This window comes from Pan troglodytes, chromosome 4 (genome assembly GCF_028858775.2).
Source record: "Pan troglodytes isolate AG18354 chromosome 4, NHGRI_mPanTro3-v2.0_pri, whole genome shotgun sequence".
Taxonomy (NCBI): Eukaryota; Metazoa; Chordata; class Mammalia; order Primates; family Hominidae; genus Pan; species Pan troglodytes.
This window is the reverse complement of record NC_072402.2, coordinates 34,577,682-34,592,760: the sequence shown is the minus strand read 5'-3', so window position 1 is coordinate 34,592,760 and position 15,079 is coordinate 34,577,682. Positions and strand designations below refer to the sequence as shown.

Below are 15,079 nucleotides of genomic sequence, written 5' to 3'. Positions count from 1 at the left end.
AGATGGTAACTGCTCATAGGAGTAAATATATACATACATTGAAATCATTATAAAACACACTTCTGTAGTGAAAAGTATTTATGAACTAAATATAAACCATAACCTTGTGATATCAATATGAGCTTCCTGTATCTCATTCAAAATAACATTTGTAAAACTTCAATATATGTAAAATGATTGATCTTATTAAGCTATAAGCAAATAAAAATATATAAAAGGTATCTAAAGTTGCCTTTTAAAAAAACCACAGAGTATCACACATTACTTTTATATTTATTAATCTATCTTTCAATGCTACTGATGATTTAGTTACTATTAAATGAGAAATCCCATTTCTTGTTCTCATAATTTCAGTCCAGATAGTGGCCAGAGCAAATCTTAGAAAAAATGGGAGATAATCTATGCCAATATATTACTTCATTTTAGAGTAAAGGAGAATGTTCTGTATTCCACAGCTTCTAAGGACACTGAGTTTTTAAAGTAAAATTAATGCCCAATTAGTTAAATCAAAAAGGTCTCTTGTCCTCATACTTTAGTACTAAATTGTGTACCTGAATAAAGACTGTCTTATGAAAAGCAGACTACTGTCAGTCGGTCTCCTCTAATTAGGGTCATTTAAAATTCCCCTTAATTTGAATCACTAAGACAATGAAAATTTTTAATTAAAAAAAATCCCTTGATTCTAAGACCTTAAACCTAAAATTCTAAATCAGGAGTGTCCAATCTTTTGGCTTCCTTGGGCCACACTGGAAGAAGAACTGTCTTGGGCTACACATAAAATACACTAACACTAACGATAGCTGATGAGCTAATAAAAAAAAAAGAATTACAAATAAAATCTCATAATGTTTTAAGAAAGTTTACAAATTTGTGTTGGGTCACATTCAAAGCCGTCCTGGGCCACATTTGGCCCACAGGCCACAGGTTGGACAAGCTAGTTCTAAATGTTAGATAAAGAGGCTGAGCAAGTTAGTTATGATATTACTCATGTTTGCATGGAATATTTAGAACAGTTTTTAGTTTTGAGATTCCCTAGAGGTGTGAGCAGCAGGGAAGGGAATGAGTCCTGTCCCTGGGCTCTATTAGGAATGCCCAAGTGGAATTTTTTCCCAATTCAGCTTGAGGTATAGAAGATACCAGTGGGGACTTGATAAAATTTTGTGCATAGGGAGAAAGAAGGTGAGAGGCATTTGTATTGATTGTCTTTGGAAATTGTTGCCTCTCCAAGATGATGATGGAGATGATGATTTTACAATTAATTACTGGAACACTTCAGAAAAATGATTTTACCTATAGGATTCAGTGTCCTAATGGACAGAATCTAAGGTTAAACATAAGATATGTATTGACCAAGTAAAACATTTGGGTAGTAAGGTACATCCACAAGATTTGTTTGATGTTAAATAAAACACAGTAAAAAAAACTTGGGAACATTTATCTTAAAACGACATAAAAGTACACCATATGCAGATCCTGGCAAAATTTATATATAATAATGTTATGTAGATAATCTTATAATTTTGAAATATCATAACCAAACAAGTACTGTATGAATAAGATGCATAAATAGAATAAACTATTTTTATTTTCAAATTTTTCTAATGTTAAACATGCTAACCTAAATGTTAAAATAATTAAATATTTAATTTAATTGCATTAAATTAAATGTTACATTTATGTCATAACATTATATATTTCAATTTGATAAATACCAATCTAGTTCCAACATACTATGTGTTTCATAATAAATTTCATTTTACTATTAAGTATTAATAATTCATATGGATAAGTTAAATTTCTCCTAACATTACCATTGTGTTTGAAAATACTTTAAGTTTCACAAGTATTTTATAAAAAGTGAGGGTTATAGTAGGGAGTAGTTCTATTAGAACAACTAGTTAAGCTCAGTAATTCCCACTCTTTTTGAGGGCCCTCAGTATTATTAAGAAAGTAATTTACAAATTATAACATAGGAATTATTTTGAATGAAAATTTCCATATAAGTATGGTTTGAAGTAGAATCAGGTTAGCCTCATTTAAAAATGAAGAGAGGCTGGACATGATAGTTTATGCCTGTAATCCCAAAGCTTTGCGAGGCCGAGGCGGGTGGACCACTTGAGCTCAGGAGTTCAAGGCCATTCTGAGCAACATGTCGAAACCCCATCTACACAAAAAATACAAAAATTAGCCGGGCGTGGTGGCGCATGCCTGTGGTCCCAGCCACTTAGGAGGCTGAGGCAGGAGAATTGCTTGAACCGGAGAGGCAGAAGTTGCATGAGCCGAGATCATGCTACAGCACTCCAACCTGGGTGCAGAAGTCTGCATTTTTTGGTAAGAAGGTTGATTTTGATGAAATCAAATCAACCACTATTACCAAAGAGAAAAATCCTCTTTTTTTTTTTTTTTTTTTTGGTTTGGGACACAGTCTTGCCCTGTCACCTAGGTTGGAGTGCAGTGACAGGATCCCAGCTCACTACAACCTCCACCTCCCGGGCTCAAGCCATTCTCGTGCCTCAGTCTCTCAAGAAGCTGGGATTACAGACACCTGTCAACATGCCCAGCTCATTTTTGTATTTTTAGTACAGATGGGGTCTCCCTATGTTGCCCAGGCTGGTCTCAAACTCCTGACCTCAAGTGATCCTCCTGCCTTGACCTCCCAAAGTGCTGGGATTACAGGCATGAGCCACCATGCTTGGCCTGAAAAATCCTCTTTCTTCTGTAATTCACTATCATTTTATTTCAAAATAATAACTACACAAACTTCATAATTCTGCAGGATATAATACAGAATAAGAAGATCCTCTGAAATCCTTTTGGCCTCGTAGTATTGCTTAATAGTAACGTATACAAAGTTGAGTTAGGGGTGCTTTAATACTAAATCCTAAATTCTTTGGAAACTTATAAAAATGTATTTAATTTAGAAATACATGATTATTCAAATTTCCTTTAAACAGTAATCTACAATGCATTAGAAAATTATATTTTGGCCATAACTTATAAATGCTACTTTAAATTACTTAAATTTAGCTTTTGCTTCTAAGATACAATACTGGTTACAGAAACATAGAAAGTAAGTTTTTCAGTGACACAATATAATTTATCCTAAGTTTAGAGCATGAAAACAAAGTTTTTTAAACAATAAGGTTACCAAATTTACTTCCGAATGATTTATTCTGCAATAAAGAAATACAGTTGTCAGTTAGAATATAGTCTTTAATTACTTTAGTGACCAGGGTTGGGAATTTTTTATTGTCATCATACTCTAATGGCAAATAAGAAAAAATGACAAGCTAAAGAAAAATTATCCAGATATGAGTCTCTGGCATGCTCCTCCTAACACATAAATATTTTTGTTACTTAAATAGTTTAGTTAGTTCAAGACAGAGCGTAAGGTAACACCCTTCTAATGCCTTTTTCTTCCATTTTTAAGGAATATGCAAAATTCCTTAATGACATGAAGCTACAAATACGTTAGGAATACTGTGTGTATGCATTACAGTTAGACTTTGTTTTAAAGATAATACATTATAAAGTGAATTTCAATAAAGATTACCTATTGAGTGCAATGGAGATAATATGTTTCACTTTTTATGTCTCTAAACAAACCTTTGCTTTTTTGGGGCCAATATCAATATAATAGTTACACTCTTATAGAGCATTCATACCTGAGAAGTTTCCCTATTAGAGGAAAATATTTACAAGTGTAAAAATGAAAATATTTACAAATGTAAAAATGTAAATATTTACATTTCATTGTCCTTGAAGGAATCCTGATTTTTAGAAAATTAAAAATGATATAGGATCTTACATAAAAGAAAACAGTAACAAAAAAATGGAGATCAGAGTCTGTAAGGCTTAAAGGTTCTTTACAAAGAAGATATTATATTAATAGTAAAATATGATGTAATTGAAAATACTTAAAAGTATCTAGGGATTAAACTTAAATAAGACACCCAAACCTAAATATCAACAAAAAGTAATCATATTAAAAATTTCAGCCATATTTTTAGTCTCCATAGTCTAGGAAATTAAATGCATGCACATGTATATGCTTAAGTATATCTGGGAAAGAAACTAGACAATTGGAAGCAGTTATTTTAATCTCTCAATGGTCACATAGAAACAATTTTTTTCTCTGAACAGGGAAAACTAAGTGGATTTAAAGTTGGCCGTATGATCAATTATAATGCAGAGTAATGTACAAATGATATTAGATACATTCTTATTGAATGATCATTCTGGGGTGATCATAGTATTCAAAATATATACTCCTTACATTTATACATGGTACTCAACATCATACCCCTTAAAATCTGCATTTTAAAGTAAGAATCTCAAGTGGGTATGTTTTATATACATCTCCATCCTATTGGTAAGAGCTTCAGCTTTTGACATAAAAAGCAGAAAATGCCATTCACTCTTTTTTGAAGCAACCATTTACACAAGGCCAAGCCTTTGAGGAATTTAAGAAGAGTCGGATTTCATGTGTATCCATTTTTACTTTAAAAGTAAAAAGATGTGATAGGAAAATCTGACCTACTTTCCCTCCTGCTCTGTTAGTTTTAAGCCTAGCTGGTACCCACCTATTAACCTATTTTCTATTTCAGGCAAATTTGCTTTCCATGAAAATGGCTTCAGAAACTTAAAAAAAATCCTGCATAGATCAAAAGAGCTTATTTCACAGTGTATCTTCAATGCCATTAAATGATGGCAGAGTTGTTTAATTTGATATATAAGTAATCAAAACACGAACTGATGGAAACACACTTGAGGAGACACCCACAAACCTATATGGAACACTTTTATTACTTTTGGTAAATTTTCTTTAGGCCACATCATGAAACTGATCCTCTTGTGAATTAATGAAAGTCACTAACAAGTACCTTGTGTATATAAGACTTGGAGGGCAAGCTGGATAATGAAAAAGAAAAATTTCCTAACAAACTACATTATATTGGCTGATAGAAACAAACTACTCTCTTTGGGTTGGAAAGGCCATTCCAATAAAAAATTTAGTTTACTCCTTATCTAAATGTGTCTGGAATTTTTCAAAACAAAATTCATCCTACGCTACGGAAAGTTCTTTGATAGAGATTATAGTATACTACCAGAGAGAATCCTTCCTGTGTTGACAGTAGTCCCAACAAAGCAAAAGTAGAGATATGTATGTATTTATGAGTTAAAAACTCCACTCATAGAATCACTATGTATCTGTTAAAAATGAGGTTAACCGTATTCAATTATCTACTTCTATAGAGTTAAGTCAAAGTCCTGGTGTTAGCATCTCTTCATACTTTATATACTATATGGAGACTCTATAGTTATCAAAATGAAATAGACTAAAAGCTGTTATTTATAGCACTTGAAAATGAAAAAAATTAAAGGTTGCAAGGGAACAAAGAAAACATAAGAGATTATGTTGTGAAAATGAAGCAAACACTACAGCTCTTGTTTAGTTCATTTTTATACCACACAGAGACTGTGGTGCTCAAATTATTTTACAAATTAACGTCATTTTAGAGGCCAGAAAATAGAACACTTTACTAAATAGAATAATATGGTATTATTTATATATATAAAATATCATCCACGTAATAATGTAGTATATGATATAACATTGCTTACATGTTCATTCCAGGCATTCCAGGGCCACCTAAAGCATTCAGTGGGGGTCTCATTGCACCTCCATAGTTCTGTAATGATAACCAAGGGTCAGACTACCACAAAACAAAAAAACAAAACCAAAGAGGAGGGGGGAAAGAAAGGAGAGCACGTTAATGATTTCCCTACATAACTCCAATTGGATAAGGCCTGTGTAATTCATTCTCTGAGGGGTCCATTCTTGTATTTTTGCTTGTATTTTAGCAATTACTTTGGTCTATGTCTTTTTAAAACCATGTGAATATGTATGATCACTGGAGCACGTTAAATGATTAAGGTATGGCTGCAATTATATTTCAATATATTTTATTAATATCCTAAGATATGTACAATAGTAAACATTTTCAAATGAAACATATCATAAATCCAAAATTCAATTTTGAAAGAAAAGAGTGATTCAATGTTTGAAATTGTCAGACCCAGCACAATGACATAAAGTCCGAAAACAAAACAAAACAGGTGAACCCAACACAAGAAAGTTAAATGCAAACTTCTATTCACAAAATAACATGTCCAACACAGAAATGCATTAATATACAAATACACAAAAATGTATAAAAACTAATGTATATTCAAAATACGTATGCATGAATTATATGACTCAATCAGCTTCTGTTAATATCTATCATGTGCATTCAAAGGATAAAAACATTTTAATGTTTTAACATGTACATGTTATTAGTTTAGTTGCCATAGGGACAAAAAGGCTAATTTTATCACTATTATCTTAATGTATTTTGACATTATCAACAACTTTCACACTTGGCTTTCTGATACCAATATTCCTCCAACTCTTCTGGGTACTCTTTTTCAATTTCCTTTGCTAGCTCTTTTTATTTTGCTAAACCTTTAAATGTTGCTTTTCTCCAAGTTCTAGCTATAGCACTCTTTTCAATAAAACACATTTATGAGTAATCTTATCTGCCACCATTTGTTCAACAACTACTTATATGTTAGGAATCTCAAATCTTTATATCTGATCATGATGTCTTTCCTAAGCTCCCAGATAACTCATACGTTGAACTTCATAGGATTTGTTTCCATCTGGATACCATCTTACTCACAACATATCTAAAAGTAAACTCAATATTATCTTCTCATGACTGAGTTCTTTGTACTGCTTTCCTCGTCACTTCTGTGCTATCACCTTCCAAACAATAGCCCAAGCTAAGAATTTCCAGGAGCTCCTTGATGTTTCTTCCTTTTCTTTCAAATTCCCATATCCAGTCAGTTACCAAAGTCCATTGATTCTATCTATGAAACAGCTCTTGAAATAGTTCTCTCCTCTTATTACTAATCTTTGTCACTTACTGAGACTACTGCACTGTCTTAATTGTTTCTCTGATTTAGTCTCTCCTGCTCCCAATCTATTCTCCAAACTGCCTCAGGAGCTATCCTTCTAAAACTCAGTCCTACTCATGTCACTTAGAAGCTATGATGACCCACCCTACTTGTCAAATAAGTTTAAACTTCTCAGCGTGGCTCTATGAGGTATTCAAGGCTCAGCCCCAGCCTATCTTTCCTGTCCTCATTTTCTATAATTTTCATCTTTATTCCCTACTCCCAACCATACCCTCCAACCTACTGGATTTAAGTTCAGAAACACATAATAGACTTTTATACTCATGTTAACTCATCTTCCCTGGCCTTTAAGTAGTAGGTGCTCAGATGACAAGGAAATAAATCAAAGAGAGCAGGTCTATTGACTCCAGAGTGTAAGCTACAGTTGATAAATGACATTAGCTAGTTACATGCTATTCTCATTGTTTATTTACTTTTACTTTAAGGAAATCTCATTTAAATATCCAAATTTGTGAGCTATGGGACAATAGAATGATTTCTGTTCACACTTGAGACATTGGTTAAAAGGATAGCTATTTCCCCTAACCTCTGGATCAGGCATGGTGGTGGCAGCAGCAGTACTAGCAAGGGGTCTCTGAGATAAAGATTAGTCATTGCAAACAAAATCTGAATGGTAAAATATAATAGAAATGTTTCACAAGAAAAGTCTCCCCTCCTTTTTGGTCTTACAAGATCTCTGTTTTATTTCCCCTCATTTTTGATCTTAGAAGATCTCTGTTTTATTTTATCAAGGAAACCATTAATTTTCCTTATAGCTTTGGACATAGGTAGACAATGGTTTGAATCTCTGTTGCCACTGCCCCATTGCCTCTGCATCTCTCTGTGTGTGATCTTGGGCAAATGATTCTCCCAATGATATCCTAATCTTAATTTCCTTATTTGTAAAGTGATAATATTATCTCCCTTATAGGCTTGTTGGTGAATAAAATGAAATATAAAGCACCTATCATAGTACTTAGTGAATTAAAAGCATGATATTTGGTGCTCAAAAACTGTAACTGCTAACTCTTTTTTTTTTCTTTTACCATTGTTAATAAGAAACCAACTTAAATGAGTCCTCTTTTCACTAGCTTCCATAGCCCTCAACGCTAACAGAATTACTTGCCTCTTTATGTAATGGCTCCACAAAAAGTATGTAAATTTATTATCTAGACTTTCCCCATTATATAACAGTTTTTCTTTGTGTATCTATACTTCCTGCTAAATAATAAGTACCTTGAAGGCAGCATATCTATGTTACTCATCTTTGTATACCCAGTGTTCATGTATGGTGCCTGGCACACAGTAGGCCTTCCATGAATGATGAGCTAGTTCAACTGAATTGACCCAGGAAATGAGTAAGAAATTTTTCAATATATGCTTGATAGATTTGCAAAATATTTTCATTTAGTGAATAATCTAAAACAAAAAGAAAGAATAACAACTTGCTTTCCAAGTGCTAGCAACAAAGGCAGAATGGGAAGACCTAATTTAGAATCACTGAATTTTAAAGCTGATGGCAACTATACAATTCCATCTGGTCTAATCTCTCTCCCACTGCAATGTTTCTGACAAAATGGCTGTTCAGACTCTGCTTGGAAAGTTTATAAAGTCTTTCCATGGTTGGGCAATTTAATTTCTACAAAGTTCTTCCCTGTACTGAGCTAAATTCTACTGCCCATCATAGATCTGAAAATATAGAATCAGTTTACTTTTTCCTTACATGAGAGCCTATCATACATATATTGCCACCTCACCATTTTTCCACTCCAAGTATCTTATTTGGAAATCATATGTTTCTATTTGTATATAACTTCTTTATCCTTCAGATTTCTAGAGAAACTAAAACTAGTTGGGTAGTTTTGGTTAATCACGTGGCACTTACTGCCCTTAAAAACACAGGTTAGCTAAGTACATCTTATTACAAAACCAAGTAGAAAACTGGTTTCATATATGATATTAGAAAAGATATTTTTCTTGATTAAATAGGTAGTTTTGTTTTTTTATTGAAAGGATTCTAATATACTTTCACTTTAAAAATAATGTACCACCACTGTATTTAGATTTAAAATAGATTAAGGGGTAGGGGAAAATATGCCTACTAGATTTGGGGCAAATCTTTATTTCTTCATACATGCATTAAGTATTAATCACATGTTAACTACATTCTATGTGTGCACTTTGCTCAAATCAACATAATCTAAGAATAATTAGATTTACATATTTCTTTGTTTTAGGAATTCAGTTGTTCTAATAGATAACTACTGTCCCCCTGTACCACACTGATCTTAAGCTCAAAAAGTTATGGAAGTAACATCTATGTTAAAAAAGAAATGTGTATTTTGTTTGTGCATAAATCTAGAGACAATATTTCAGACTTTTTCTACAATACAGCTAAAAATAAGGCAGATATCTTCTGCTCTTGGACAGCATCTGTATGATTAAATGTCTGTTATGAGAGTTGTTTTTCCATTATCTCTCAAGAAACACAGCTAACCATTATTACAAATTTCACAGTTTATAATGTATATGTTTATATGTTTAATATACCAGGTCTTATGAAATAAATACGTCATAAGATTCCCCTGATTCCAAATTATTTTACCTGACCTTTTTTTATTGTACTCCTGCTTTCATTTAAACATATGATATGTATGTATAAATAATTTCCTTTAATCCTTATACTTTTTATATTGTGATTTTAAAAAGTTACTGTAGGCATTTCTTATTTCTGAGGTAAATTCATACCAGGACACTTAATTTCCATCATATTATATAGAAATAGTAAGAACACTGCCAATCCAAATGAAATAAACCACTTTCTCTGGTTTTAAAAATCTAAAGAATTGACACATATAATAAACTTAGCTATTAAAACTCATCAATAAGAGCCTACCAGAAATAGAAACTGTCTTATTTTCTGTTGTAATTTACTGTGCTGTAAATACTGTAAAACTGATTCTTAAATCAGACTCTAGTTTTTGAAGTATTAAAATCTAATACTAATAACAGAGATGATAAACATTTAAAGAGCAGCTAGCTGAAAAATAGGTGAATAAATAATAATAACTAAATTACAAGCACAAAGTTTTTGTGTATATTTAAAATGTATTTATTAATAAAATCTTTTGGAAAAAAATCCTTTAACAGCCAGATTGGTTGGCTTAGTTTATTAAAGACTAAAAGTATACTTAGCCAATAAAATACCTATGGAACTTAAGCAGTCTTATTATTAATAGCTTAATGATGATTGGTTAACATGTATCATCATTCCTAATATGAATAGAAATAGGTAAGAATAATTCAAATATCTAAATGAGGGTTTTATTAGCTCTTAAGGAAATCCATTGAAAATAACTGAGCCTAAATAAAAGAAACTGGTTTCTTTTGGCTTTGAGGCTGCCACATATATTTACGTGACACCATTTGTTCCTCTTTCCTTGGAACTGTATTTATATGGGTTTTTTTTTTCCTATAATATGGCATCTCCAAAAAGTCTGGCTAAATGAACCCCTTGTTTCAATATAGTCAATATACATAGTTATATGTTGGTTAGAAACAATGCATATATACAATACAAACATACAATACAACATATATTATTGTATGTAGGTCTAAGTCATATTATCTGGGTGTTGAGTTCTCAATTTTTTTACTCTGTTGGTAGCACAACAAAACATCAATTTAACTTTTAAAAAGTAGATATACAAAACAAGCTCCTAAAGTACTGCTCATAATGCTGTTTCTTGGAAAGGAAAAATGAATAAGTTCATTCTTTTAACCAGCTTTATGACATGTTAATCTCTGACCCACGAGGTAGAAATGTAAAATTCTGGATTTTAAATTAGTTTCTTTGAAAAATGACATTATAAAATTAATTTCTACCCCAAGAAGCTTTCCCAAGAGAGACAAAGGATGTTTTAGCTAAAATGCATGATATCCTGGAACAGTACTCTTAAAATGTCACCAACAGCTAGGAGAGGTTCAACCTCAGTGTATACTTCTGGGAAATTTTATAGAGAAGTCAGCTAACATCTGATGTATACTGATAGTATTATGCTTGTTCAATAAGACCCATTTTAATGTTTATTTCTAAATGGTTTTCTACTGTTTTCCCATTCTATAATGAAATATGATTGTAAAGAATAAACTGTCAATGACAGTCTTTAAGATTTATGGAAATATATTTTATACTTACTCTTTAATATTTTCAATCAACTGGGTTTTATTTATTTATTTATTATGTTTTTTGAGACGGAGTTTTTGCTATTGTTCCCCAGGCTGGAGTGCAATGGCGCGATCTTGTCTCACTGCAACCTCTGCCTCCCAGGTTTAAGCGATTCTTCTGCCTCATCCTCTCGAGTAGCTGGGATTACAGGCACCTGCCACCTCGCCTGGCTTACTTTTTGTATTTTTAGTAGAGACGGGGTTTCACCAGGTTGGCCAGGCTGGTCTCAAACTCCTGACCTCAAGTGATCCACCCGCCTTGGCCTCCCAAAGTGCTGGGATTATAGGCGTGAGCCACTGCGCCCAGCCAACTGGGTTTTATTTAACTTAACCATCTCCTCAGCATGACTAAGAAAAGGGTAACAGTTACCTTTTGAATAGTAATTATAATGTATTTCCATACAGTGTATTTTCTCAAATAAATTAAAGGCTTAAATGACAGCACACTGTTAAAGTATGGTTTGTTGTTATACCGATTCGGCATGTCACAAATGTTATGGCCTCATCAGTCTAACAACTATGTTACATGAAGTCTGTAATGCATATTCTCATAGCCAGCAAATAACATAGTTTGTTTACATATGTGAAGGAGGCAAAAAGCTCAGCATCTAGGTTTCTGCACTGATTTTTTTCAGTGTTCAGTTTTATTATTTATTTATTTATTTTACTTTAAGTTTCGGAATACAAGTGCAGAACGTGTAGGTTTGTTACATAGGTATATGTACACCATGGTAGTTTGCGGCACCTATTAACCTGTCATCTAGGTTTTAAGCCCCACGTGCATTAGCGATTTGTCCCAATGCACTCCCTTCCCTTGCCCTCCACCCTCCCGACTGGCCCTGGTGTGTGTTGTTCCCCTCCCTGTGTTCATAAATTCTTGTTGGAAGAACACGCGGTGTTTGGTTTTCTGTTTCTGTGTTAGTTTGCTGAGGATGATGGCTTCCAGCTTCATCCATGTCCCTGCAAGGGACATAATCGCATTCCTTTTTATGGCTGCACAGTATTCCATGGTATACATGTACCACATTCTCTTTACCCAGTCTATCATTGATGGGCATTTGGGTTGGTTCCATATCTTTGCTATTGTAAATATGCACTGATTATTTACCTGTGGTCCTAAGGGCACCATTCCTCTTGGAGGAGTCATTCTCTGCATTGGCCCACCCATATTTGGATGTCCTAAAAAAAGTATGAAGACATTAGCAAAGTAACGAGCCTGAGTACTAAACCAGAGGCTAGCAGCTTCCTCCCTCCTGGGTGTTACTGTCTCATTTACCAAGAGTCTGAGTACTGACACCATCTTACCTTGGCTTCCAGACCACTTTTCCACCTCTTACCACTACCTACCCACACCCTCTATTAATGTCTTGACTGAAATTTTCTCCCTATTCTGTGGTGAGTTAATTCTCTAATAGCATTTGCTCCTCTTCCCATGGAACAGTACAATAGAGCATTACATATCTGTGGTTCCTAAGTATCTCTGGAGGGATTTGGTTATTGAGATTGTTAAACTAATCAGGCCCCTTGCTGCTTAGCACCTTCTTTCCCTCTGCTCATCTTTCAGATGGGCTAAGGCCTCTATCTGAAAAAGGCAAAAGAAATAATAAGTGATATTATCACTTAGCTTCCTACTTGTTCGATGTTATATAAAAGGTTTTAGAATTATTAATTAAAATATGGATTTTTGGATCCTCATGTATTCTTTTTCTTATGTTATCACTACCCTCACTATCATGCATAATTCAGTGAGCTGGAAATATAAATCATTTGGCTATGTTACTTAGAAAAATGCAACTGGTATAACTATAGGAGATTTACTTATACAAATACAATTTTCCTTAAGAGATAAAAGATTTCCTCTATGGTTCTGCACATCAATTTTCCTTTTACTTTAGAGTAGTCACCTTGTTGTCGAGTTGGATCCATTCCACTGGGGAGTAATGGCTGACTTCCTGGGACACCTCCAAGTGCCTAGCAATTTATTAAGAAAAATAAAGAGCAATATTGTAAATATTTATAAAATAAGTTTTTTAACAATTTCCTTTTAAATGCTTGTATGATAATTACAAGAATGCATTTGAGTATTTCTCAAGATTTCTTATATTTCACATTCATTTATAAGTTTTGCAGGTTTATATACCTTAAATAAGTTCTTAGTTCTAAAAAGATTCTACTTTGCCCAATTTTGTGACAAATAAAATAAGTATTTTGAGGGAGCAAAGATCTACGCAAAAACTGTCCTATTTCTTCCTGAGAAGTATTATGCCTTTTCCAAAAATTAATTTACTAAGAATACTGAAATAACTAATTTTGCTTCTTACATGTAAATTCCCTATTTCTACAGAATATCTTACTCATTTGAGATTACATAGAAGCAGGATGAAAATGGAAAGGGACCAATGAAAATTGTTTTGTAGTCACAGTTTCCCTAAGAAATTATTTAGCGAAATAACACTTAAAATAAAAATAAATTAAGCAATTTGGGTGTACGGAAAAAGGAAAGTAGAACTGACAAAGGTAGATATGAACGTAACAGGGTTTGTTTCCTGGGATATATACTGAACCATAAGTTTCTAACAGTTGTCTCAGCAGTACTTAAAGCTGGATTAAGGTATAAATGATTTAAACCTACTGATCTTAAGTATATAAGCATACACATATACGTAAAATCCTGACAACTGGTGAGAATTTCCAAAAAAATTCACTAATTTAACTTAAAGCATGAAAGTTATATCTAATTAGTTAACATATTCAACTATTTCAAAAGAAATTTAACATTAAATAATTTACATGGCCAGATCAGAACTGTTTCCTAAATTGTTATCACTTGGGATGAAGCAGGTAGCTTCCATTTCCCAAGTCATTTTTGTAGTTTTTCAAAATTTTTGCTTATAAGCACACCAAATACATATTTCTTGAGATCCTACTACATTATCTGTTCCCAGATTACCTCTCCAGCCTAATTTCTTGCCACTTTCATGCTCATGTTCTAACTTCCAGCCATACCAAACTTCTTTCAGTTTTTTTTCCTATTCATGCATTCAATCAACAATGTTTAAATGCCAACCACTAAAAACAAGACAAAATAAAAACTAAACTGAAAAAAAATCTCTCCTCTCACGAAGCTTACAGACCCTTAAGTAGTTATTGCTGACATCATTTAGATCTCAGTTTAGGGATCACTTCCTAACAAAATTATTCCCTGTAGCCTCAATCTGGGATAAGCCCTCCTTCCATTTGTGTGTGTGTATGTATACATATGCAAGTTATATTGAACAAATAAATATGCTGATTGAATAATTGTGTGTGTATACACATACACACAAAGGAATTATCCCAGATTGTGTGTGTGCGCATGCATGTATAATTTCACATGTATAATTTCAAACTTCCAGAAACTGCACAAAGAATTTCCAAATACCTTGACTCGGATTGCCAACTGTTAATATTTTTTACTGCATTTGCCTTATCAGCCTTTCTCCTTTTCTTTCTCTCTATAAATATATATCTATTATCATAAATCTTTTTCAGAACTACTTAATAGCAAGCTGAAGACATGATACCTCATTACCCCTAAATACTGCAAAGTATAATTCCCCCAATAAGAATATTTCCTACATAACCACCATACAGCCTTTCAAGTCAGGAAATCAACATTGACAGCAACACTACCATCCAAGTCCAAGATCTCAATTAATTTTGCCATTTGTCTCAATAATGTTTCTTTTTCCTTTCTGGTACCAGAACATCATGGAAGACATGTTACATTTAGTTGTCCTGTCTCTTCATGTTCTTCTAAGCAGGAATAATTTCCTATTGTTCCTATCTGTGTCTATTCTATCCCTACCTA

At 33.1% G+C, this 15,079-nt stretch overlaps 1 protein-coding gene across 21 annotated transcripts in view; it reads right to left on the bottom strand.

Moving 5' to 3' along the window:
• SSBP2 (single stranded DNA binding protein 2) overlaps positions 1 to 15,079 on the bottom strand; it is a 324,235-nt gene that overhangs the window by 40,209 nt on the left and 268,947 nt on the right. For 11 of the 21 annotated variants that reach the window (XM_063810341.1, XM_063810336.1, XM_016953045.4 and 8 more), the window contains 3 exons: positions 13,134 to 13,200; positions 12,338 to 12,408; positions 5,626 to 5,693 (listed from right to left, as the gene is read on the bottom strand). In XM_063810341.1, the coding sequence (XP_063666411.1) occupies positions 5,626 to 5,693; positions 12,338 to 12,408; positions 13,134 to 13,200 (206 nt within the window). Of the gene's footprint in view, positions 1 to 5,625; positions 5,718 to 12,337; positions 12,409 to 13,133; positions 13,201 to 15,079 lie in introns of all 21 variants that reach the window. The other 10 variants (XM_054684231.2, XM_016953044.4, XM_016953047.4 and 7 more) reach the window with 1 other exon arrangement.